We start from the raw sequence: 26,382 nt of genomic DNA, 5'->3' as shown, positions 1-26,382 counted from the left end.
AGAAGGGGCCCCCTCCAACACAGTGGTTAGGCGAGTCAAACACAATTTGTAAAGGAACTGTAAATATTAATAATCAAAATGTCCCAAAACCAGTGCCTAATTTGAGCCAGTGGTTTCTGGTGCTCGCACCTCCACTAAATTGCCAACACAGTAAGTATGGCAGTTTGCCACATGGTGGCACAGTTTTTCTTATATAGAAATGAGCACCACAAACAGTTATCGATTCAAACTACACAAAAAATTCCTAATACATGCCATCTAGGCCATTCTTATAACTGTAGGGGCCTGATGGCAATGAGTGGTGCAAGTTGCAATGGCCTCCTGGCGAGGGGCCTGGCACTTATGTTTTTTTACAAACTAAGCACTGCCCAAAATGTCCATGCTGTGCTGGCAGTTACTCTAAGTATGGCTGAAATTCATGCCTCAACTAAGAATTTTGAGCTACATTCTTGGGTATTGGAAGACATAGTGGACATTAGGGAATGCTTCTTTCTTACCTTTTCGGCTAAACCCGATTTGGGCATCTGAAGTAGCAGAAAAAGGAAAAATAGAATAGGAAAAAGGAGAGAGAAAAAAGAAAGAGAAAAACATAAGGTATAACTCACACTCTAGTTTCGTACTCTTTCCATGCCTTCTCGACTTGTTTCCTGCAGTCCTGAGGGAAAAGATGACAAAGTAAAACTTCCAGAACACAAACCTTATTCAAGGTTAGATTACAAAGTCTGTTAATGCCCTGCCCACAAGATGTATGGCTCCAGTGGAAACCTATGTAGGACTGCAGTAATGGTACTATAGCCTTATAGCCCGCCATAGCAGGCTATACTGACCATTAAAGGCCCGCTCCAGCATTAAATGCCTGAATTGAAGGCCTTTAGCAAGAGAGAGGGCCTTTAATGGCCGGTACAGCCCAACTACGGAGGGCTATGAGGCTATTAGAACATTCAGTCACTAGGCAGCAGAATGTTCTAACAAATAAAACAAAGGCCTCAGTGAGCCCAAAGGTATTCAAATCCTCAGGCTACATGAGGCTTCTGTTCACAGTAAGAGCTGTGAATGACAAACAATGTATTGTTGGAGCTCCGGGCTTTTCCCAGCCATTCTTCAATGGAGCTCCCAAAATGCTACTGTTCTATATACCCACCATTAAAGGCCCGCCTCAGCATTTAAGGGCTCGAGCTGAAGGTGAGGGTCTTTAACAAGGAAGTAGGACTTTAATGTCGGAATAGCCGAACTATGGAGGGCTATAAGGCTATTAGAACATTCTGCCAATAGAGGGCACAATGTTCTAACAAATAAAACAAAGGCCTCACAGAGCCCGAGGGGATTGAAATCCACTAGGGCTCAGGGAGGCCTTTGTTCACAGCAACAGCTTTGAACAACAAACACTGAAACGTTGGCGCTCCGGCTTTTCCTAGCTATTAGAAGCCTGGAGCCCTCCATTGTCTTCAATGGAGCTCCCAACATTCCAATGTTCTAATAACATGTCATGTTGAAAGTATTCATAGCATGTAAAGAATAAGTTGGTCATCCATTTTCAATAAGCGGCATGATCTCAGTGCCAAGTTGCCAAGTTATTAGATAGTATGGTTTTTAGAACACAGCAGCTGTCTTTCTGTCACTGGGGATATATTATATAAAATGCCCTTAAGATGCAGAAGGCATGTGTGCCTGCTGCTATCCCCACTGGCGCTGCGGTATTACGTAAGGTGTGGCAGACGCCTGTGTGGCCCCAGTTTTAATAAGAACCGTGCTGGTACAAGATGTGCGCCAGCATGCTCAAATGGGGTGTTCCTCATATGCATGGGGATGTGGCCCTATATAGGCCTGGGCGTACTTCACGGAGTTCGCAGAACTCCACGAAGTGACAAAAAAACTCCGCCAAGCAATGTAGCATTCGAGGAGCAGCGGAGTGCGTCTCTGTGTGCGGTTGGCACTGATTTTTAGCGCAGGGTGTTTGACCAGCGCTGTAAAATCAGCACCAACAGCATCATGCGCTGTGCAAGAGGGTGCTGCTTCTTTCTGCCATTCGAGTAGAAGTTCTACTAGAGCAGCAGCTTCCTCACCGCAAACAGAAGGTTTCTCAACATGAGCAGTAGCAGCCATCCGGGAAACGGTCTAGCTAGTGTTGGATTTTTACTCGAGCGATGTAAAAACGAGCGGAGTGGAGTTTATCAGAACTGCAAGAGCACAAAAAACTCTTCAAACCCTGCAAACGGATCGGAGTTCACCACCCAGGCCTACCCCTATATAAATATGGAAACTGTTTTCCCATTGTACCTGCACCATATTACAGAGATGGATGCAATGACACAAACTGTCAGGAGTTGCAATGATTTTTCATCACTCTTCAAGTGGTACACACTCAGTGCACCTTAACCCCTTCCCTGCTCATGACGAGCTCAGCTCGTCATGCAGTACACTGGCCGTGTGCTTATTACGAGCTGAGCTCGTCATGAACAATGTAAATCTGAAGCCTTCAGCACCGAGCAGGATTTGCTGTAGCATTCAAGGTGTTAAGAATGTTCCTTTGAAGGGGGTTTCAAGGACCACCCAGACTACCCCCTACATGTAGGCATAGTTGCATACTGAATCAGCCTCAGAGGGAATTCCTGCCCGCTCTTCAATCTGACATCAGCTTGCGTTCCGTGAAAGACAGAACCAAAGCTTCACTCCAATCCATCTTCAGTGAAAAACTATGACACAGTTTCAAACTATGGCTGTCTTTCACTGATGTGCTGCTTAGCGCAAAGTGAACGGTTATGCTTCATGCATGTGCTAATGACAGCTCATTTTTTAGTGCAATTGCATGCACTGTTCTTCTTTGTGACTGGCACATCAAGTTAAGGGTATGCCATTGTGCAAAATGAGACAATGTGCCGTTTGCATAATTAGGGCCCAGGTGTCAAGAGTTTTTCAGTCAGAGGCAGGGGAAGTTAGACTCAGGTTTTGCCGAGAGTAGGGTCTGCTTCCTATGGTTACCCCCACTTTTTGCTGTGATTCTCTGGTTTTTCGACTTTAGTGTGGCTTTGCACCTGCTAATCAGGCCCACAGCCCAGCTGTTCTCTCTCTAAATTGATATCATGTACTTTAGGTACATACTAGATTGGTTACTGGGTCACCCTTGTGAGCCCCCGTATAGTGTACCATAGGTATCCAGGGCATAGGTGCACCCTAGGCCTACCAGCATGTGCCACTCCTGGTTTGCCTTCCAAACTGACACCACAGGTCTGTTCACACAGCCTGGGTAAGGTGGTGTAATCACCCCTTACTTAGATATAGTATACCTATATCTATATACCTATATAGACACATATACACCTATAAGTCACTCCTAAGGCAGACCTCGACAATCCTGGAGGTAGAGTGCTTGTTTTTATGTGTAAGGGTGCTGTAGCATGAGCTGAGCCCCTCTGCAGCTTTCGGAACCATCTCCTTATAGCTGCTCTATGATATAGCCATACCATTTACTCTTAAGTGCATTATAATCCTCGCGGTTAATGCTAACGTTGGTTTGGCTTTATCAAAACATGTTGTGTAAGGTGTCAAACACTTTGGAATATTACCCCCCCTCCACCCCCCCCACCAGTTCTGGTGGTGGGGGTAGCATTCCACCCTTTTAGAGGGAGAAGACATGTAGTTACTGGTTTACCCGGTTAAAGTTAAACAGAGCCTCAGCATCACAAAATGGATGCTGCCGCCGCAGTCACGAGTCTGCCCTCCTGCTGTTGGACGAAACTCCGGCAGGGGAGGCCTGCACAATAGGTTTCCTGTCGAGGGAGGTGCTGGCACCTCCCCAGACAGGCTCTTTGTGTATTGGGGCAGGGAGGGCTGCATTCAGTGAATGCTTTCCAGACACTGCCTGGGGCACACTAGGTGCTCCATGCATTTCCCAGTTCAAACCGGTTGCTGGGGCACTCAGCCGCAGCTCTGGTGCGAAACTGGACAAAGGGGAAGGGGTGTAACCACCCCCAACCAAGGCCACCCAATGGAGGGACCTTAGAGTTAGTCCAACCCCTAAACTTACTATAAGTATAGAACTCCAGTCCCTAGGACTTTAGATTACCCTGGACGAAACTCTGCAACATATATCCTGGACCTTCGACATTCCATTTTGACTGGAAGACGGAAGAAATCTCCCTTGTGGTCAAGGAGTGACCACCCTGTCCAAACAGGCACCAACAGCATCTTTGCCGGTCTGCATTTTCGAGGCTCATGCCGGATCCTGATGAATCTGCACGGACTTCCAGACATCTCTGACCCCGACCTTCTCTCACAGCAAAGCTGCGACCTGTGGTGACGTGGGACAGGAACTCCTGGACATCCTGCATTTTGCTACCTGCACCGACTTCCCGAGGTATCCCGAAGTTGTGCATTGGGGTGCTTGAAGACCCAGACCTGAGCACCTTTTGCAGCAAAGCTCAAAGCCCCAAACTCCACGAGTGGCTTGTGGGCTCGCTTTGTGCATTTCCACTCAACGTGTCTTTGCGGTTCCTGGTCCTAGTGAGCCCCCAAGAAGACAATCCTTTGTTTCAACTTGCTTTCCTGGTTGCTCCAGGCTTGCTCCAACTTCCCTGCAAAGGAGAAGTTCCATCAGACCTTGCTGGTCTGGACCGAAGCCAATCTCGACATCCTGTGTGGGTTGCGTTTGCCAAGGCTTGTTGGGTCCAATTCGGATACCGATACCGCAGTCAACTAGATCCTTTGTGGAAAAGCTCGAATACAGCTCCTGGTCATCGTCGATGCCTCCTGGTCCTCGTGGCTGAAGATACAAACTTCACCTTTTCACCGAAGTCACCTGACATCCGGTGGCATCTTTCTATCGCCATCTTGGTCACTGGCTAGTGTCCCAGACTCTGTCTCTTCTGCTTTCAGGTTCTTCAGATCGTCGATTCACCCTTGGATCCACCTGGACACTTTTCCTCTGGTCGCCTGAAGCACGTCTTTGCAGATCTCCATTGAAATCGACGACGAAACCCGACACCAAATGAGACCAATGCACCCGGCTTCCCTGTGTAAGGTAACACAAGTACTCTGGTAGTGTCGAGGGTATTGACCCTCCTAGTGTCTAAGTCCAAAAGGGTTCCATCGTAGTTCATTTAGAAGTGTCCTTAAATTGTAACTTGTTTGTTTCCCATAGAAAGTCAATGGTAACCCGCGGCTGTGTTTAGACACTGCACGCGTCTCCCGTGGGCCTCCTACAACCTAACCTTTGCTTGTCCTGAGTAGCCCCAGCGATTCCACAGACCCTAGGCCTGCTTTCTATTCCTCACGTGGCACTTATACCACTATTTTAGTATATGGTTTGTGACGCCCCTAGGGCAAAACGTATACTGTGCAACTAATCGTATGCTAATTAATGTAATGTAATGTAATGTAACCAGTTTTATAAAGCGCATGGTTACCCGGAGGCATCCCAGCGCTGCACTAGAATCAGCCTCAAGAAGGAGAATGGAAGACAGAAGGTCACTTGGGGAAAAGGAAGGTTTTCAAAAGCTTCCGGAAATTCAAACGACAGGGTTCCATGCGCAATTTAGAAGGAAGGGAGTTCCACAGTCAGGCCGCATTAACAGAACAAGCATTTACAATGCAATAGGTCTCGCAGCATTAAAGTTTGAGTTATTGGCATTGTGTATGACAATGCCAATAGTTTTTAACTTTTGCAAATGGGACACCTATAGCATTTCTATTGCAATTTGTGTTGTATTTACGTGACTTGGATGTATTGATATTACAAATAACAATGGCTTTTAATTTTATTAAATAATTAGTACTTAAATAAAAGTTATTGTAATTTATAATGGCAATAGCTTAAAATTTTGTAAATATCTTTTGTAAATTAGGTGCCATGCTTACCAGTAAAAGGCTGGCTCTAAGGGAGTTTCGGTAAGAATGTCAACAGGCACCAAAGGCACGCAGCTGCCGAAGATAAAGTGCGGCGGCAGTTGTGCCAATTTTAATTTAAAAAATAAAATCATGATTCTGGGCAAATTAGTTGACCTCACTGTGCATAAAATTGTAAATATGTGTGGAATGTAACGCGATTGTAAATATATAAAATGTAATATCACAAATGTGCAAATCTCCTGTTCATGCTCTGTTACCAACCATGTGGGTTTTCTTCAGATCCATACAAACATACGTACATTATCTGGGGGTGGATGTGTGTGGTTGTGTGTGTGGTTGTGTGTGTGGGTGTGTGTGTGGGGATGTGTGTGGGGGGGTGTGGGGGGTGTGGGGGGTGTGTGGGGGGTGTGGGGTTGTGGGGTTGTGGGGGTGTGTGGGGTTGTGGGGGGGAGGGTTGTGTGTGTGGGGGGGGGTGGGTTTGTGTGTGTGAGAGGTTGTGTGTGTGGGTTGTGTGTGGGGTTGTGGGTGGTTTGGACTAGCTCGCTGCGCTCACTCGCGTTACCGTGTCCCTGAATTTTTTTTCACGAAAAGGTGTGTCACCAACATGAAAAGTTTGGAAAGCTGTGGCCTACATGCTGAGCAACTAAAAAAAATAGCAAGGAGCTCAGGAGCACATGAACAGAGGTAAGGCCCCTGCAATTAGTACATTAATCAGCCCTCAAGGCCTCGGGAAAATGTCCTGGCAGGGGAGCACAAAACACAGCTTTCTGGGTCATCCAAGGTAGCCAGGTAGCCAGGGGGGAGGCTGAAGTGAAGCTGGTGCATGGGAAGTGCCTTCCCAGTGTGTTCTGGCAGTTTGAGTGTTTATCATTTACTGTAGTATTACCCTTGTACCTGTGTATGGTACCCTTTTGTACCCCACATCGTGCTGTAATGGCGCAACTTCACAGCTTCTGGTAAAGTGCAGGGCAATCCCACAGCATCCAGGAACGTGCATAGGAACTCTACTTCATTCAAGAAACCGCAGAGCAACCACACAACGCCCGGGAAAGCACAGAGCAACCTCACAGCATCCGGGAAAGCACAACGGCTGGAGAAGCGCAGAGAAAACCCACAGTGCCTGGGAAAGTGCAGAGCAACCTCACAACGCCTGGGAATACGCAGAGCAACCCTGCAGCACTCGGGAACACGCAGGGCAACCTGCAGCACCGGAGAACAAGAGAGCAACCCCGCAGCATCCAGGAATGCACAGAGCAACCCCACAGCATCTGGGAACACGCAGTACAACCCGGCGGCATCTGGGAACGCGCAGAGCAACCCCGCAACATCCGAGAATGCACAGAGCAATACCGCAGCATAGCGCAAGCTCACAGTGTCTTGGAAAGCATGGCACAACCCTACATCATCAAGTAAACACCTGCCTAGCCCTACACCGTATTGTGAAGCGTGGCACAGTCCAAGAATGGTAAGTGAGGCATGGGGTAACCCAACAGTGATAGTTGAACAGCGTCCGATGAAGCAAGACACAATGACACAGCAACCAGTGAAGTGAGGAACAATCTCACAGTATCCAGTGAAGCAATTACCTAACCCAACAACCTACGTTGAAGCGAGGCACAATCCCACGTCTTCCAGTGAAGCACTGTGCAACCCCACAGCATCTAGTGAGACGAGGCGCTACTCCCCACAACTTCCAGTCAGAGAGAGCACCAGTGACATTCAGTATCACACACTGCCACATGAACTGAAGCGTACTTCTACAGCTTTCAGTGATCAGCAGGAGCATATCTCACGCCATACAGTTATCAGAAGTACACCCCGATTGAGTCCAATGCGAGTTAACAGTGTCCACTCTGGCTGTTAAGATAGTGGAAGTCAATCTTGCTTCTGGTGTGCCACATCGGAGCCCTAACGATGTCAGGTGTTCCACAACATACCTTCTCCAACACCCCTTCCTAACCTCCCTACATTTCATACATGGTTGTACCCTTCACTCGCGTCACTCCAACTCCACCCTTCGCCACTGCTCCTCACCCCACTCTGCCCCAGTGACCCCTCTACTCAGTTCTCATCTTAGCCCTCCACACTGCTTCGCTGGCGCCTCTCAGCAGTACCCAAACGAGGGGTCCCCATAGCCAGTTCCATAGAAAGGGAGCGGATGCAAATCCCCTAGCACCGTGAGTGAGACCTCTAATAGTTGCTGAACTCTGGGTCTTTGGCACTCCAGCGACTCAGCCCTTGACTCTGGAGTGGTGAATTCGTCCTGCACCAGGTCGCCCGCCATCTCGGGATCCCAGCCTATAGTCAGCAGGTTCTGCCGAAGAGCACCATCGCCTCGTGACCACAACAACTTCAAACCCTGCTCCGCCCATTGACGTCATTACACGGGACCGAGGGCGTCACCCGGAAGAGAATTCTCTGGCGTCTGCTTGTTTTTTTTTTTTTTTTTAAAGTAAACAATTCTTTATTCATGTTCGAATTTGATTGACATTTAATCATATGATCCGACTCAAAATGGTATGATTTAGGGGGCATAGCGGATAGCACGCATCACAAATATAAACCTATATATGGCAACATTAAAAAACAAGAGAGAAAAGAAATGCAGAAGTTGCACACGAATGTTTTAGTAGAGGAAAGTAGGAGTTAAAATAAAATGTGTTTAAACACAGCTATACAAACTCCTTCCGCGATGTGTCCGGAAGTCAGGCAAAGTCGCCTGTGACGGGGGCGGGGCTGCGTCTGCACCGGAAAAGAAGGCAGGCGGAGTGAAAGCGTCTCGGGACGCCAGAAGGAGAGCGGAGTCCCTCTACATTGAACTGGTAAGTTGGGGGGGGGGCTCGGTGCACTCGTGTGTGTGTGTATGATGTGTGCGACGGCGTGTGTGTCTGTGTGTGTATGTGCATGCGTGTGTGTGGTGTTTTGAGCTTCCTAGGAGACAGCGCCTGGCCGCAGCGCTCGTTCACGTGCGCGTGGCAGTTTGGAATCGCCTCCAAGGCGATGCGCGCGGCCAGGATTGTCTCCTGGGAAGCTCACATGGCAACAATAGGGGCTCGGCGGAGACGCGCTTCGCGCGGCTAGCCGAGACCTAAAAACGGCGGCCTCCTGTGCGTGCCTTCTTGAATCTTTGCACTCTCGCCAGGCACTCATTGTCAGAGCGCAGGGGCCTACTAGCCTTGTAGGGCGTGACTAGACTCTTCATGATAGAGTGTCCCTTACCTTACCTTAGTGGAGAAGTGTGGCTCACTGGTTAGAGGAGGCAGACCTGGAAGCAGAGGTCAGCCCGAGACCAGGGTTCAATTCCCGGCTCGGCGGGGTCTTGAGTCCTAAAAATGTCCATGGACTCGACAATTCTCGCTCCGGTGCCTACTCGATTCACGGGTTCACACTCTGCGACTCTGGGCAATAGCTTGCTTAATCTCCACAACGGCCCCTCGCGGCGGGATGCCTGGCTTTCACCTTGCGGATACCCTGCCGGGGTTATCTCACAGGGGAATACCAGGACGGGTTCCCTAAGCAAGCGCTTAGAAACCGCTCGGTGATTTGCGCTATATAAATCCCTGTACATTTACATTTACCTTGAATCAGTTTATGAGCAATACATAAAGATTTAAACGTAATCCTTTTTACGAATGGGGAGCCAATGGAGCGATTTGAGTGCTGGTTTTGCTGACGTCCTAACTGAGGTACTCATTAATAGCCTAGCTGCGGCATTTTGAGTCTGTTGAAGTTTCTTGATGGTGGCTTCAGGGGCCCCCAAAAAGATGGCGTTACTGTAATCTAATCTGGACAAAACTAGTCCTTGTACTAGCAGCTTCCTAGAATACTGCGGAAGGAGAGGAAGAACTTTCCAAGCAGACCGTAAAAGGCAAAAGCAGATTCCTGCCGTTTTTTTTTGCTTGTGTTCTAAACGAGAGGTCCTGTTCCAACCAGACCCCTAAGCTTTTAATTTCTTTTTTTGGGCTGGGGAGATCCCCTAGACAAGCAGGCCAGATGGTAGTGGGTATAGAGGTGCCCTTATGACCTAGTAACATGATTTCGGTTTTTGACCCGTTCAATTTGAGAGAGGAATCACACATCCAGGCATGTATTTTCGTCAAGCAAGAATGAAAACTGTCCGGGCATTGATCAAGTTGGGAGAGTGAGACGACCAGTTGGGTGTCGTCTACGTAACTTACAATTTTAATCCCAAACGGGGCAACCACATCCTCCAGGGGGGGCATGTACACATTAAACAATGTGGGGCTTAAAGATGAGCCCTGTGGCACGCCACACTGGAGGGGGATTGAGGCAGATCGTGAATTGCCTTCCCAGACTTGAAAGGTGCGATTGTTCAGATAAGATGTTAACCAAGCCAGGGCAGACCCCCTTATTCCCACCTCAGCCAGGCGCTGGATAAGGACACGGTGACACGGTGATTGACCGTGTCAAAGGCTGCACTCAGATCCAGGAGGATCACTGCCTCTGATCCCCCTGAATCCAAGATGCACCTTGCCTCCTCGATGACAGAGAGGAGGGCCGTATCCGTGCCCTGGCCTGGGCGGAATCCGGTTTGAGAGCTCCGCAGAAGTTTGTTTGACTCCAGAAAGTGGGAGAGTTGGAAATTCACCAATCTTTCTGTGATCTTACTGAGTCCTGGGAGTAGTGAAATTGGTCTAAAATGTGCCATCTCCAAAGGGTCAAGATGTGGTTTCTTTAAAAGGGCCTTTACAATGGCCCCTTTCCAACTGGGCGGAACAATGCCCTGGGAAAGTGAGGTGTTAATAAGCTCAGTTGCTGGAGTAGCAATGGTAGTGGCGATCTGTTTAAGAAACCGCATAGGGACCGGGTCACTAGGGGAGCCGCTTTTCATAGCTGCTAGGACTTTAAGAAATTTCTTGTATTGTACTTTTACCTCTGACCTCATAAAGAGTCCAGAGGGGTTGTGTTTAGAATAAACACATATATTTGATCTATACCTTGTGTGGTGTACTTTCATTTGGTACTCAAGAGATTATAATTGGTAAACAACTGACTTAATTCACTCTCTGAAGTCTTAGCCTGAAGACTGCTTGCCATTGCTACCCCTAGGATAGCTTTCTATAAGGTTGACTTTACAACCACCATCAATAAGGGTCGATTAGACTGGAGCAAGGTGCCCACTAGAACTAATGGACATCGTATGCCAGGCTAACTTCTCACACTGAGATTGTCCCTTAAAGAATATTTCATTCATCCCCTCCTTCTGTGAGCACTGCAGCGGTCAGTGCTCTATAACAGTTTGTTTTCAAGTTGTTTTCTGAAGAAGATCATTTGTGTTTGCCTTTAGGTTAGGATTCAGTGTATTTCTCCGGGTTGGCAGCACCAGTTCTCGGATGCAAGGTGGGCTACCAGATTACATGGTGGTGTTTTTATTTGCATGCAGGCATCTAGGCACTAGGCAGACCATCAGTTCCTCCAGCAGAAAGAGCAGTCTTCAGGTGATGTAAATAGACTACCTGTCAGGCAGAGACCAGCCCTAGTCACACCGTAATCCTTGAGTACTCTCTGATGCATCCCCTTCCTTGTTCAAAAAGAACCTGGAGCTCAAACAAAGTGGGGTGCTTTGGATCCTGCTTTTATACACATACAGGGGATGTGCATCCACTGTCTAAGGTTTAAGAGCAGATTTGGGGTGGTATTCTTCCAAATCTCATTTTCTCTCTGTTCCTCAGACACAGCCCATTGTGCAAGGTGATGAAAATAACAGAAGGTAAAAATGGGGCTGGCTCTTAAGCAAGATTGTCATCAGTCTTCCCGAGGCAGTTATCAGAGACAGACAAAAGGACAAAAAGACAGGCCCTGCCTAGAAACTCTCTCACCTTGAATGAGAGAAACTGCAGTCTCACCGCTCACCCATTTCATCTAGCAAATAGCAGGCAGTGCTCGGGTAGCACAAGTGAGATGACCTTTGCTGAAAAGGTCCTTCTTGCATTTCTAAAAGTAGCCCTGTGTTCATACTGCTCACTTCAGTGTCTGTATCTCCACACTACAGTCACAGGGATGCATGCAATACACTTTCACTGTCTGGCGGAGCTATGTCAATATTCCATCCTGAGCCATGCTAAACCAGTGTCATCTCTAGTTGATTCACTGGTCCAAGTACTCACACTCTCTCAACATATAGAGCTGCATACTCCACATGCACATACAATGTCGGTGAATGGTTCTGAGTTTAAAACAGAGGCATTTTAAAACTGAAACGTATGGATTAAATTAGTGAATTCACTTAAAATAACATTGTTAATTGGAGGAAATCAGCGGGGTGGGTGGGTAGGTATGTGTAACTGTGTGTAAAATATTTATTAACAATAGCAGAGCTGAAGAGGGCCGCAGGATTGGGAGCTGAAGCTGATATAGAGATAGATATAGAGACAGAGATAGAGATGATAGAAAGATAGATAGAAAGTGGTAGATATAGACATATAGAGATAGATGGATAGAGAGGAGATATATACAGATACAGAAAGATAGATAGAGATAGAAAGAGATAGAGATAGATAGATTGATAGAGATAGAAAGAGATAGATAGCGAGAGAGAGAGGTAGATGAATAGAGATAGAGAGCGCTAGAGATAGATGGAAATAGATGGAGATAGATAGAGATAGTAAGATAGATAGACAGAGGGAGATAGAGATGGATAGAGAGAGATAGACAGATATAGAGATAGATAGAAAGATATAGAGACAGAGATAGATAGATGGATAGAAATAGACACAGATAGAGATAGTTAGAGATAGAGCTGGACAGAGATAGAGATAGATAGAGAAAGACAGAAAGAGATAGAGCTAGATAGAGATGGTTAGAGATAGAGGTAGATAGATATAGATAGATAGAGATAGATATAGAGATAGATAGAGATAGAGATGGAAATATAGAGATAGATAGATAGATAGATAGATATAGAGATAGAGCGAGAGAGATAGCTAGATAGGTATAGAGATAGATAGGTATAGAGATAGATAGGTATAGAAATAGATAGGTATAGATATAGACGGATATAGATGGTGGATATAGATAGATAGATAGATAGATAGATAGATAGATAGATAGATAGATAGATAGATGGTGGATATAGATAGATAGATAGATAGGTAGATAGATAGATAGATAGATAGATGTACAAAAGCATCACAGAGCTTTTCTGCATTGAGGAATTTTCAGCCTAAGAATGTGAATCGTAACATGCTTGACACTAACATGTATCAACTTTGTCAACCTCCCCTCCTCTATTGACCTCACCTGCATATTCCACCTTCTGCACTCCTTAAATTATTAGTTCAGACTACTATAGATCACCCAAACCTATATATCCTAAGAGATCTCAACATTTAGTTTGATAAACCAGCCCTTCAATTGACAGGCATCAAAAAGTCTAACACATTTAACAAGGCAGACTCCTGACTCAATGTTTGCATCAAAAAAGTCCAATGACAGTCACAGTTAACAACCCGACACTCTGGAGTGATCAACATGTCAAGCACTTCCACTTTAACTTCTCCAGGTCCACACCATCACCAGCTGCTCTGAATCTGTACACCAACCAGACAATAGAAGAAACGTCCCTGAGCATATCGTGGACAAAAATTATGTGCTACACAATAACTGAATCCCACAATGTCTGTACACGATTTCTACCTATGAATGGCATCGTTATTGCATACCTTGGTACCCATAAAAACAACATATGACTGGACTCATTAAAGGAAAACAGGATGGTTCATTCAAGACATAAAACTATGTAAAAATGGAACATGTGGACTCAAATGAGGAAAACATGCAACCAGAATTCTAAAATTCAGCTCCAGAATAGAATAACTCTATCAAGAATGTAAAGAGACACCATTGCGGTCATCACATTTCAGAAGCCTCCCGCTCAAGCACAAAACTTTTTCTTTTTTAATTCTCCCTGAATTCTGTAAACCAGCATGCTCCCCTCTGGAGAGAAACACACACAGGAACTCTGCGTCTCCTTAGCAGACCACCCAATGGACACTTTCTCCTAAAAGCAGACACCCAGCACCAAACCCCAACACACCGTGCGACCTCTAAAATAAGCTTTGCATTGTGCTACTTCAAGTGGTTAACAATAGCAGTTTTCAAGAACCCTTTGGTGCACTGCCAACTGGAATTATCATCAACATGGCCCTATTAACTGGAGAGTTCCTGAGCATCTTAAAAGCATCATGAATGACACCCATACTCATGCTTACAGACTTACAGAACAATGCCCTTAGGGCTTTTTCGAGGTAAACTCATTGACAAATTGCATTCTCTGAAATCTCGAGCTTCATTTAACAAAACAAACTCCTGAATAACAGGGCAAACATGATTCAGACAGCGAAGAAGCACAGAATCTGCACTGATTTACATACTGGCCACTCTCAACAACACCACAGAAGAAAAGTGAGTTGGAGCACTACTAAATTTGACACTGCAGTCCACCGACTACTTTTATCAACAGCAAAAGACACGGAAATTCATGGACTCATTTTCAGTTGAATAAAACTCAATCCCACCAAGAGAGCTGAAATAGCCACAACAACACCCTGATACTCAGCCCCGCTCAACTTCTCCCTCAGGTTTCCACTATCACTGGTCTCTGCCATATATCTAGCACCACTTGCGGACCTTGATAGCTCTGTCAAACTCACCCGCTGCACCTAGACAGATGATGCCAAGATGATATCAAAAGATTAATAATGTTTTGACCGAAAGACTTTGAAAACTGCCTCCCGGGAATAGAGCAATGGATGCTGAAGACTATCTTTAACTTAGAATATTAAAAAAGGAAAGTCTCAGCTGCAGAGTTTGGCTCCCAGGACTAAGTCTGCCATCAATAACATCAAAAGAGGTGGAAAAAATGTGAGTGGTCATGGACTCCAACCTCTCACTCAAAACCTTAGTTAACAAAATGGCCAGACATTTTTTTTTTATGATGACAGCACTCTTACAAGTCTTACATTATCCAAGCTTAGAGCACAGGAAGAAGCATCAATAGAGCGTGTATCCTCACACTTTGACTATTCGCATGGCCTCTCACTTGGCCTACTAAAAAATCTTATACGCAAGCTTTAACAGATAAAGAACGTCATGGTCGGAGACCACCTAAATTTGAATTGACAGGACTACATCACCTTTGCCAACAAAGCCCCAAACTGGGTAGCAGTAGCAACACGAATCTGTTCCTCTACTGCACACTGGGCGATCTCTGGGGCTGCACCCATATCCTTACAGTTGAAACTCAAATAGCACAGTCAAAGAAGAAACCAATACAGCTTCACTCCTGATCATTCCCCTTATTTTTTTAAATCAAGAATGGATAGTAGCTTCTTATCTGGAACAAGGTACTGAAAAGAATAAAGATTATCAGCTAGGTGCAAGACTTCAGAAAAGCAATAAAGACCTGGCTGTTCACAAAGCCCTGATGCAATACCCTGAACATTACCGGAAACTGTGATTTGTATACGCTAGGGGCTAATCTATCCATTGCACTGCTTTCCCATAGCGCCTCATGCGTTTGACACTACTAAGTGCCGCTGCCTCAAGTCTGGAGCACATATCTGGGTCCCAAACGCCATAGTAAGGTATACAACACTTAGTCGACTCCTCAACCACCACCTTTGGAACCATAGACAACAAAGTAATAAGTCAATGTACTGTAATACACTTAGGGCCCCTGTCAAGGAGAAGGAAAGGGCTATATAAATGCTCCAGTCCAATAAGTAAAGAACACCTGGTTAAGTTGTGACTGCTCCCAGGCTTCTTTCTGGAAAATGTTATAAGAATTCGGACACAACTTTGAGTGCTGTTCAACTAATCATCTGCCTGCAACCCCCTGAAACTGAATAACAAGAACATAGGCACCTAACAGGTTTCCGGCACAGGTAAAAGTAAGTAACGTGTGGGTCCTATGTCACTAACTGGCTCATTCTATGTTCATAAGCCTCCCTTCAACTTTCCATCTTGTTTTGTTTTTCGCTCATCCCTGGATTACTTTCTGTCAAATTGCACCATTTGCCCTGGCGCAGACTGAACCTTAAGCACACTTTAAGTTCAGAGTTGGGAACAGCGAAATGTAAAAAAAATACTGTGCCATCACAGATGCCAGATTCCAGGAACAAATCTAGTTTATGACAGAGCCTTACCGTGCGTGTGTGACCATAAAGGTTCTGAGTGGGTTAGAGGCTAACACGGGTAGATCTGCAGCTCTTCCTGAATGCTTATTTTATAGCCAAATGCGCCGTACTCCTATCGGGGAGGAGGCAGACGAGACACTAGGGCTAGGCGTTTGGTTCCAAAAAGTCTTTAAACCTCAGCCTTGCAGGCGCCACCAACTATTTCTACTGATTGACACGGCACACTCATTTCTTGCCGACATGAGTCTAATGGTTGTTTTGATCCTCATCTCACAAACAGCCCTGTCACCTGCCAGTGTGGAATAATAACAAAACGTCATCTTTGAAGCGACAAGAGCACCTAACATTCTTAAGTTAAGTAGAAATTCAAAATTAACATCGTCTTGCAAGAGTTTACCTAAAAATCACCCGACCGCTCATCAAAACAATATTCAAATTAGATTCCATTTTATTTAAACCAACTCAATGGCACGAAGGCAGCCATACTGGGATATTTATTTACTTATGCATTTTTTTTATTTTTAACTCGGATATGCAGGGGTATTGTAGAAATTTAGGTCAAACATTTTCAATAACAAAAAATAATCTGTGGTTACAGAGTGTGGGGGGTTCATAGTATTGGGATGCTGGTTCTGTTTTAGCCAGTGGTGGCAGTGCCACTGGAGCACAGTAGCTGTCGGTGGCGACTGAATTAGAAGCCAATATTCAGGATCATGGGCCACAGAGTGGACACAGAGGTAGACTGTCCTCTGCACACTCACGTGCCAGCAGTGGTGCACTGGGTCGGCTTTATAGGGGCAGAGTTAGGGCACAAGTCCTAAAAAGAGAAGTGGGGGGACGCTGGCGTCACGACAGGAAGTGACGTCACGAAAGGTGGCTTGCACTCAGTTGCAGTTTATAGTTATCGAGCTCCCGGTAAAATAAGTGGGGGGATGCCGTTCACCCGCGTGGTACCCCGACTCGAGCCCTGGGCAGAGTGATGGCAGAGCTGCATGGGTGACTATAATAATGTGTGGCCGCTGAATCACCAGACAACACTCAAGTGGCAAGGCTGGAGAGGTGGAGAAAGAGGTAGTGGCGGCTCCTCCACTAAGGCGGAGGAGAACCGCCGCACTGCTCTGTGAGCAGTGTAAAAAAGGAAAATTAAAACAATAATTCCTGCTCAGGTGCAGGGAGGGTGGGATGGGCAGGCCATTGCAGGAGACAGGGGGAGAAGTGTAAAGCACACGCTAAAGTGGGTGTGATGGTTTGGCAGGCTCAGAGGGCCGGTGAAACCGTCATGTGCACTTTGCATCTTCCCCACTGTAGGAAAGTGGATATCTGACTATATGGTTACCCCCACTTTTCGCCTGGTGTTTTGCTGGTTTTCGACTTAAAATGGACTCCATGTTCTTTAGGTACATAACAGATTGGGTACTGGGTCACCCTTGTGAGCCCTGTACAGTGTATCATAGGTACCCAGGGCATAGGTGCACCATAGGCCTACCAGGGGCTGCAGTATGTATTGTGCCACCCCTGGTGTGCCTTCCAAACCGACACCACAGGTCTGTTCACACAGCCTGGGTAAGGTGGTGTAATCACCCCTTACTTAGATATAGTATACCTATATCTATATATACATATAGACACATATACACCTATAAGTCACTCCTATGGCAGGCCTTAATCCTGGATGTAAGAGGGTGCCCTAACATAAGCTGAGCCCCTCGGCAGCTTTCGGAACCATCTCCTTATAGCTGTTCTACGATATAGCCATACCATATACTCTTAAGTGCATTATAATCCTTGTGGTTAATGCTAACTTTGGTTTGGCTTTATCAAAACATGTCATCTAAGGCCTCAAACACTTTGGAATACTACTCCCCCCCCCCCCGCAAGTTCTGGCGGCGGGGGTAGCATTCCACCCTTCTAGAGGTAGAAGACATGTAGTTACTGGTTTACCCGGTTAAAGTTAAACAGAGCCCCAGCATCACAAAATGGATGTTGCTGCCACGGACACGAGTCTGCCCTCCTGCTGCTGGACGAAACTCCGGCAGGGGAGGCCTGGACAATAGGTTTCCTGTCCAGGGAGGTGCTGGAACCTCCCCAGGCAGGCTTTAGTGTATTGGGGTAGGGAGGGCTGCATTCAGTGAATGCTTTCCAGACACTGCCTGGGGCACACAAGGTGCTCTATGCATTTCCCACTTCAAACTGGTTGCTGGGGCACTCTGCCCCAGCTCTGGCGTGAAACTGGACAAAGGGAAAGGGGTGTAACCACCCCCTTCCCAGGTCCACCCACAAGAGGGACCTTAAAGGTAGTCCAGCCCCTAAACTTAGTATAAGTATAGGAACCCAGTCCCTAGGACTTTAGATTACCCTGGACGAAACTCTGAAACATATATCCTGGACCTTCGACATTCCATTTCGACTGGAAGACGGAAGATATCTCCCTTGTGGTCAAGGTGTGACCACCCTGTTCAAACAGGCACCAACAGAAACTTTGCCAGTCGGCATTTTCGAGGCTCCCGCCGGATCCCGAAGGATCTGCGACACAGGACATGGACTTCCAGACATCTCTGACGCCGACCTTCGCTCACTTCAAAGCTGAGATCCGTGGCGGACATGAGAGATGTGGGACCGGAAGTCCTGGACATCCTCCATTTTGCAAGCTGCACCTACTTCACGAGGTATCTCGAAGTTGTGCATTGGGGGGCTTGAAGCCCCAGACCCGAGCACCATTTGCACCGAAGCTTAGAGGCCCCCACTCCACGAGTGTCCCATGGGTCCTACTTTTACATTTCAGCTCGACGCGTCTTTGCGGTTCCTTGCTCATTGGCTAGTGAGCCCCCTGAAGACTTTTCTTTGAATCTAACTTGCTTTCCTGGTTGCTCGAAGGCTTGCTCCAACTTTCCTACAAAGGAGAAGTTCCTCAGACCTTGCTGGTCTGCAACGAAGCCAATCTCAACATCCTGCGTGGGTTGCGTTTGCCGAGGCTTGTTGGGTCCAGTCTGGATACCGACACCGCAGTCAACTAGATCCTTCGTGGGACAGCTCGAATCCAGCTCTTGGTCATCGTCGACGCCTCCTGGTCCTCGTGGCTGAAGAGACAAGCTTCACCTTTTCGCCTGAAATCACCAGACATTGGCTGGCAGCTTTCCATCGCCATCCTGGTCACTGGCAATTGACCCAGACTCTGTCCCTTCTGCTTTAACGTTCTACAGATCTTCGATCCACCCTTGGATCCACCCGGACACTTTTCCTCTGGTCACCTGCAGCACTTCTTTGCAGATCTCCGTTGAAATTGATGACGAAACCCGACACCAAAAGAGACCTATGCACCCGGCTACCGTGGGTGAGGTAACACAAGTACTCTGGTAGTCTCGAGGGTATTGACCCTCCTAGTGTCTAAGTCCAAAAAGGTTTCATCGTAGTTTATTTAGAAGTGTACTTAAATTGTAAATTTGTAACTTGTTTGTTTCTTATAGAAAGTCAATGGTAACCCACGGCTGTGTTTAGTCACTGCACGCGGCTCCCATGGGCCTCCTACATCCTAACCTTTGATTGTTTAGAATAGCCCCAGCGATTCCACAGGTCCCAGGTCTGCTTTCTAATTCTCACGTGGTTCTTATACCACTATTTTAGTATATGGTTTGTGAAGCCCCTACGGCAAAACGTAGATTGTGCAACTTATCGTATGCCAATCTTATACCACTATTTTAGTATATGGTTTGTGAAGCCCCTAAGGCAAAACGTAGACTGTGCAACTTATCGTATGCCAATTATGTAACTTGTATTGTACTTTTACCTCTGACCTCATAAAGAGTGCAGAGGGGTTGTGTTTAAAATAAATACATATATATTTGATATATACCTTGTGTGGTGTGCTTTCATTTGGTACTCAAGGGATTATAAGTGGTAAAACAATTCGCTTAATTCGCTCTCTGAAGTCTTAGCCTGAAACTGCTCATCACTGCTACCCCTAGGATAGCTTTCTATAAGGTTGACTTTACAACCACCATCAATAAGGGTCGATTGGAAGTGGTAAGGAGACAGACTAGTGCTGTCTCTTCCCAAGACAAAAAGTTGTTTAAAAAACGATTTTCACTTTGTGTTTACTGTCTATGCCTGTGGTTGTTACAGTTAAAAATTGTAGTTTTAGCCTGCCTGTAATTGCATATTTTATCACCTGTGTTGTATTTTAAATGTGTGGATTTCCCTGCCCATGATTGCCTTCATTTAGTGTTTGAATTGTGAGATTTGCAGTCCAACCTCTGTAGTTTGTCCCTCTCATTCCTTGGTGACAAATCTGTTTTCCCTCCAAATTTCTCCTTTGCTCTGTGCTTAGGCCTGTGTGCTCAAACAGTGCACCTCCAGTCACCATTTTGTGTTCACAAGCCAGTGAGGCCAGCCCCCCTGCCCCCCCCCCGCAACAGGGATTTTCTACATCAGAGGGTGCTTCTGTGAGCTGTTTAAACTGTATTTACTGGGGCCTGTGCACTTCGTTTTTTGACCAGCAGGGGGAGTAAAGCTTTATTCAAACAGTATTGTTAAATTTCGAGGTAGTGAAGCCTTTACCTGCTGCAGTCCAAAGTTGAGAATTGAGCCTGTCTATCTCCTAGGAGATTCTGAACAGGAGCAAGCAGCTGCCCAGACCCCACCCCCAGGCCAGCTGACAATTGGCTATTCAGCTACCAGGCAAGTCTGAGCCCTCCTCTCACACCTGCCCAGGCCCCTTAAGGCCTTGCTGGGTGCATCCCAAATCATCCTCCTCCATCTTGTGAGTTGCAGCCCACGTGCCCCAGATTGCAGCAAGCAGAGTCCATGAAGTGGTAAGGAGACAGACTAGTGCTGTCTCTTTCCATGACAAAAAGTTGTTTAAAAAACGATTTTCACTTTCTGTGTTTACTGTCTATGCCTGTGGTTGTTACAGTTAAAAATTGCAGTTTTAGCCTGTCTGTAATTGCATATTTTATCACCTGTGTTGTGTTTTAAATGTGTGGTTTTCCCTGCCCATGATTGCCTTCATTTAGTGTGTTGAATTGTGTGATTTGCAGTCCAACCTCTGTAGTTTGTCCCTCTCATTCCTTGGTGACAAATCTGTTTTCCCTCCAAATTTCTCCTTTGTTCTGTGCTTAGGCCTGTGTGCTCAAACAGTGCACCCCCAGCCACCATTTTGTGTTCACAAGCCAGTGAGGCCAGCCCCCCTGCCCCTCCCCCCCCACCAGCAACAGGGATTTTATACATCAGAGGGTGCTTCTGTGAGCTGTTTAAACTGTATTTACTGTGGCCTGTGCACTTCGTGTTTTGGCCAGCCGGGGGAGTAAAGCTTTATTCAAACAGTATTGTTAGATTTCGATTTAGTGAAGCCTTTACCTGCTGATGTCCAAAGTTGTGGATTGAGCCTGTCTGTCACCTAGGAGATTCTGAACAGGAGCAAGCAGCTTCCAACTCCCTGGCCAGCAAACCTTGTCTGAGGTTGCTGGGACCTTACATGGTGTGCTAGTGGTAGGCACATGTGTACACTGATCGGTGGTTGTATCTGGTGTTTCTATTGGGTTAGGGTTAATGTCCTCATTGGTTGGGTATTTGAGGGTTCTGATTGGTTTCTCGGTCTGTGATTCAATCATTGCAGGGTTGGGGCTAGGGCTAGGGTTAGGATTTCTATTGGAAGTAGGGACTAGGGCTTCTATGTTATTGGTTGTTTGGAGTAGGGTGGGACTAGGGCTAGGATTAGACCTTTAATTGGAAGTAGCTATTTAGGGCTTCTGGTGTGATTGGTTGTTGGACCAGTTGTGGGACTAAGAGTAGGGTTAGGCTTTCTATTGGAAGTAGGGACTAGGGCTACCTGTACCATTGGCTGCTTGGACTTGGGTTGGGACTAGTGGTAGGGCTAAGGCCTTTATTGGACGTAGAGATCAGGGTTTTTGAACTGATTGGGTGCTTGGACTAGGGCTAAGATTGGCTGCAAGGTCCTGGTCTCCAATTGGTTCTAGATGTTAGGGCTAGTGTTGTGATTGGATAGTGTTAGGGCTAGGGTTCCCATTGGCTGAAGGGGTCGCCTGATTACTAGGGCTACAAAAAAGGCCAGGCTTAGGGCGTCTCAGCCCGGGCGTCGAGGCTAAGGGTGGAGAGGACAAGGGTAGTTGCCTGTTTGAGCCTGTTAAGGGTGGAGAGGACAAGGGTAGTTGCCTGTTTGGGCCTGTTAAAGGTGGAGAGGACAAGGGTAGTTGCCTGTTTGAGCCTGTTAAGGGTGGAGAGGACAAGGGTAGTTGCCTGTTTGGGCCTGTTAAGGGTGGAGAGGACAAGGGTAGTTGCCTGTTTGGGCCTGTCCGAGACTGGTCGGGACTAGGGCCAGAAATGCTGCCCTTTTTCTCATTTAGCAATACCCAGCCCACACTATCCACAACCACAAACAGAGCAACACACTCACACCAAATATACACCACGCACAACACTATGCACAGATGCATGCAAAACCAACCCAACCGAACCACATCTACACACCCTACTATCCCAACTACCACACATATCCACCATCACCCACAAACAGTACACAACTCTATCCTATACCACTAATCAATACACTCATTACTAACACAACGCCAATCAACACCATAAATAACTACATCCCACTCAGATACACTCTCCCTGCTGTAATTGCACCTAACAGTCCACCTTTTATCACTAACAAATATATAATGATCCTTCCATCAGTTTACTTAAAAAAAAATCCTTCACTCTTTTATCCCTCCACTATCCTTTTTCTATCAAAATTAACAGACTAACATGTTCACTTCTCAAATTCCATATTCCATATTCAACTATACTAATATACTGCCCAAATAACTGAATAACATTTCTACTAATCAAATTACTTCATATTTATACTATACTAATTTTCAACACTAATCCTTTATGGGTTCCGGAGTGGCGTGCTACTCGCCAAAAAAGTGCTTCAACACCCATCAGGGGTAACAAGTGCTATATAAATGCAAATCTTTCTTCCCCTCTTATCCATCCGCCATCCTTCTCACTCCAAGTAACAGACTAATATCCACCACTGAAATTACCTCATATTTTACCATATTAATTCACCACTAATCCTTTATAGGCTCCCTGAATGGCATGCGTCAACAAGTGAGCGCTAAATAAATACAAACCTTTGTCCTACTCTATCCTTCTGCTATCATTCCAAATCCAAATAACTGACTAACCTATCCACCACTTACAATGTACTTGCATGTTTCACTATACTAATTCAACACTAATCCTCTGTGGGTCCCGGAGTAGCGTGCTACCTGCCGAAAAAGCGCTTTGACACCTCGTCAGGGGTAGTAAGCGCTATATAAATGCAATTACAATACAATACAATACAATACAATACGCCAGGCTAACTTCTCACACCCACCAAGCTGCATTACACAGCCTGGGGAGGAACATGCAAAGCCTCCAAGCCACTGACTGAGTGCCGAGCCACTGCACTCAGACCAATCACAAGCCTGCTTAAAGCAGCGCTGTGACTGGACAGGGGATTCTGGGAGGCTGTGACCTTCCTGTTGTGATGCAGACGAGCCAGCGCAGAAGTGGCTTCACCCGGCGGCATCCAGGTATGTCTGTTTATTTTATTTTTTGGATTCCCCCAATCCGCTCTCCGTCCAACCCATCCCCCGTGGCCGCTACTGGAAAGAGGTAGGTAGAAGAGAGCCACGCGCTCACCTGCCGACTGTCTTTCACGTCACCCTTCAGGAGGTTTTCCAGAGGAAAAGAGATGATGTTGTTCAGATTCTGCACCTGAAAAACAGCAAGACACACTCTTGTCACACGATCAGTAAGGCAAAATGGAGTTGGAGACAGATGTTGAAGGTGAGAGCAAGGGCAAGGAAAGAAATGCAAGGATGATAATGCGTTGACAGAGAAGGAGAAACTGAATAAAACTTTGGACAAAAGAGCTCGAGAAAGGGTGTAAGTGAAGATTAAGCAGCCAGTTGACAGTGCACAAAAGATGCTTGAGGTGGTAAGAGTGAGAACCTCAGGGAAACAATCGAGTGAGAGACGCCATTAAACAAGAAGGCCAACAGAGAAGATTATCTTCTCAGAAAAATAGAGGCTGCAAATAAGCACAGCTTTCTACATATATCGGAGAAAGTAAGCTACAAAAATAAAGACTTTACCAACATTGTATAGAAACCTTATAACCATGAATTATGCACTGGTCAATACATCCAGGGACGGTTCTGGGATTCTTGGGGCCCCGGGCAGAAGTGGGGTGTGCGAGGCCCATCTAATTTGCATACGTGACACATTCCGGGCTCTAAAAGCTGGCTATGTGCAGACCGCAATTGGGCTACAACTGTTCCTCTCAGCCACCTACAAGCACCTCTTTTACAGCTCATGTAGGGCTGAAGGTGTAATTCTTGCTTGTAGGCAGAGGTTAAAACTGTGGGGAAGCTAAATTGCTGGTCCCCGGTGCCTCAGAATGGCCAGCCTGGCAGGAGGCCTAACCGCAGGACAAACCTGCAAAATGTGTCTCCTTGCAACTGGGACAAGAGGAAGTGTCCGCCTTCCATAGGCACCGCCACACCATTGCAGCGGGGTCCAGAGGAAGGACACCCCTCTCGTAGGCCCTATTGCAAAGAGAAGAGACACCTTTCCTTCAATTGGGACCAGTGTGCCGCCGTGGCCTGGCCGTGTAGCACTGGTGCCTGGCCCCATGCTGGTGCGCTGAGGGCGAGGCCCTGGGCATCAGCCCACGCTGCTCATGCCTGGTGCCTGCCCTGAATACACCACCCACACTCAGGCAAAAATTTGTTACATTTAACAAACTAAGATATGTGCGATAATGTCCAATGAAAAACGTGAGGGAATACAATTATGAAAAAATGTATGCAATGAACAAAGAATGCTGAAAGTGCTTTCTACAATGCACAAATATGACTTTAACGAGTACAAGGCTGACCTAAATCCATAAATAGCAACAGACAGTGTTAGAGGGAAAATAGTATTGCAAATACCCCCTTTCACCAGACAACACAACATATTTGCCCTAGTAGAAGATAATGTAGCATTCTGTTTAAACACATCATTTCAAATATATTAACACCTTTCCCACTCAGCGATTAATAGGTGGGAAAACCAGTCATGGCACTGACTAGTCCAGTCTTCGGTGTGTCGCTGCGCATGCTGTCTTCAGGACAGAGTAAACTTGAAGGAATATTACAAACCGCAAAATATGAAGAAATAAAACCTGAGAAAACACCTGATCGGAGAATCAGGTAGGAGACCTGTTAAATAATAGAGCCTCTCTGATTTCTCATCGTGGGTGAAAATCACAGGGAAAAAAATGTAAGATGTGGCTGTTCCATTAATGTTCTTCTAAACACTCTGCTTCCTCTCGGCAGCGCTGGAAGCCCCTGGACAGCCAGGCGCTTTATAAATCCCATAAACAAACATCATAGAGCAAATGGTCAGTCAACTTCAGCCACTGGATAACTTCATTGTGAGTGGCTGTATTCTGCTCTTTCATAAAGAGCTCATCCGCACACATAGCATTCCCTTCGGTACCAAGTACGACTATGGCAATGTGTGCTTTAAGTTTGCTTTCAGCTACTTTTTTTTTTATACACAGAGTTCCCCAACAATAAAGTTGTACAAAAACCTTGAGAAACCAAAATAGGCATTCATGCAGGCAAAGGGCTGGCAGTTAACACCAGACATATTGGTTTAGGCCATGTTTGTTTATGTTTTATCCATTTTCTGGTGCTTTTGTTAGTGCTTCCACCCAACAGTCCATTTGCATATTATGCCTAGTCTCCAGTACACAACAACTAATGGCAGAACCAACAGTACACATGACAAACATGTTGGCTTTGCCAATTCTTGTTTATGAATTACTGTATCATAGAAGCCACCACTTTAATGAATAGCTCTGCCACAGAGCAAGGGAGGGCCTCAAATCATGTTCAGGCTGGGAGTTTGTGCGTATAAGATTTTGGGTTTCAATGAATACTACCAATTGTATGCATTTGGCACCCTGTTTGGATCAAACTCTACTGGTCTTGTGCTGTTTCTCGCAAACTATCAGATATATGAAGCTTTTAAAGATTGCTCATTTTAAATTTGATTTACAAAACAAATCTGCCATTTTTACCTAGTTAATGAAAGCAGCCCCAGGAAAAAGCACACACCTGTGACAAGTGGTTGCCGGAGGGCACCGGGACTTTTCTGCTCGTCCGGAAGGGGGTGGTCCCAATAATTAATAAACAAAAAGTTCCCGCATGCTTGGTCTGTCGTGCTAGGCTTCTCACACCAAGGCATCCGTGCTATGCATCGCTTCAGTGCCTTTATCTGAAAACATCCTGTGGTCTTGAAGACTAGCATACTTGTGATCTTGGGCTGCATAGCC

The 26,382-nt window shown here is 46.2% G+C and overlaps 1 protein-coding gene across 1 annotated transcript in view; it reads right to left on the bottom strand.

Annotated features, from left to right (window-relative positions):
• ASAP3 (ArfGAP with SH3 domain, ankyrin repeat and PH domain 3) overlaps positions 1-26,382 on the bottom strand; it is a 329,849-nt gene that overhangs the window by 223,360 nt on the left and 80,107 nt on the right. Inside the window, exons 4-5 of the mRNA XM_078682583.1 lie at positions 23,697-23,771; positions 606-655 (exon numbers count right to left, since the gene is read on the bottom strand). Coding sequence (XP_078538709.1) covers positions 606-655; positions 23,697-23,771 — 125 coding nt within the window. The remainder of the gene's footprint in view (positions 1-605; positions 656-23,696; positions 23,772-26,382) is intronic.

The sequence above is a fragment of the Lissotriton helveticus genome, chromosome 3_1, assembly GCF_964261635.1.
Source record: "Lissotriton helveticus chromosome 3_1, aLisHel1.1, whole genome shotgun sequence".
Classification (NCBI taxonomy): domain Eukaryota; kingdom Metazoa; phylum Chordata; class Amphibia; order Caudata; family Salamandridae; genus Lissotriton; species Lissotriton helveticus.
The sequence above is the reverse complement of the archived record's forward strand: the minus strand, read 5'-3'. Positions and strand labels throughout refer to the sequence as shown.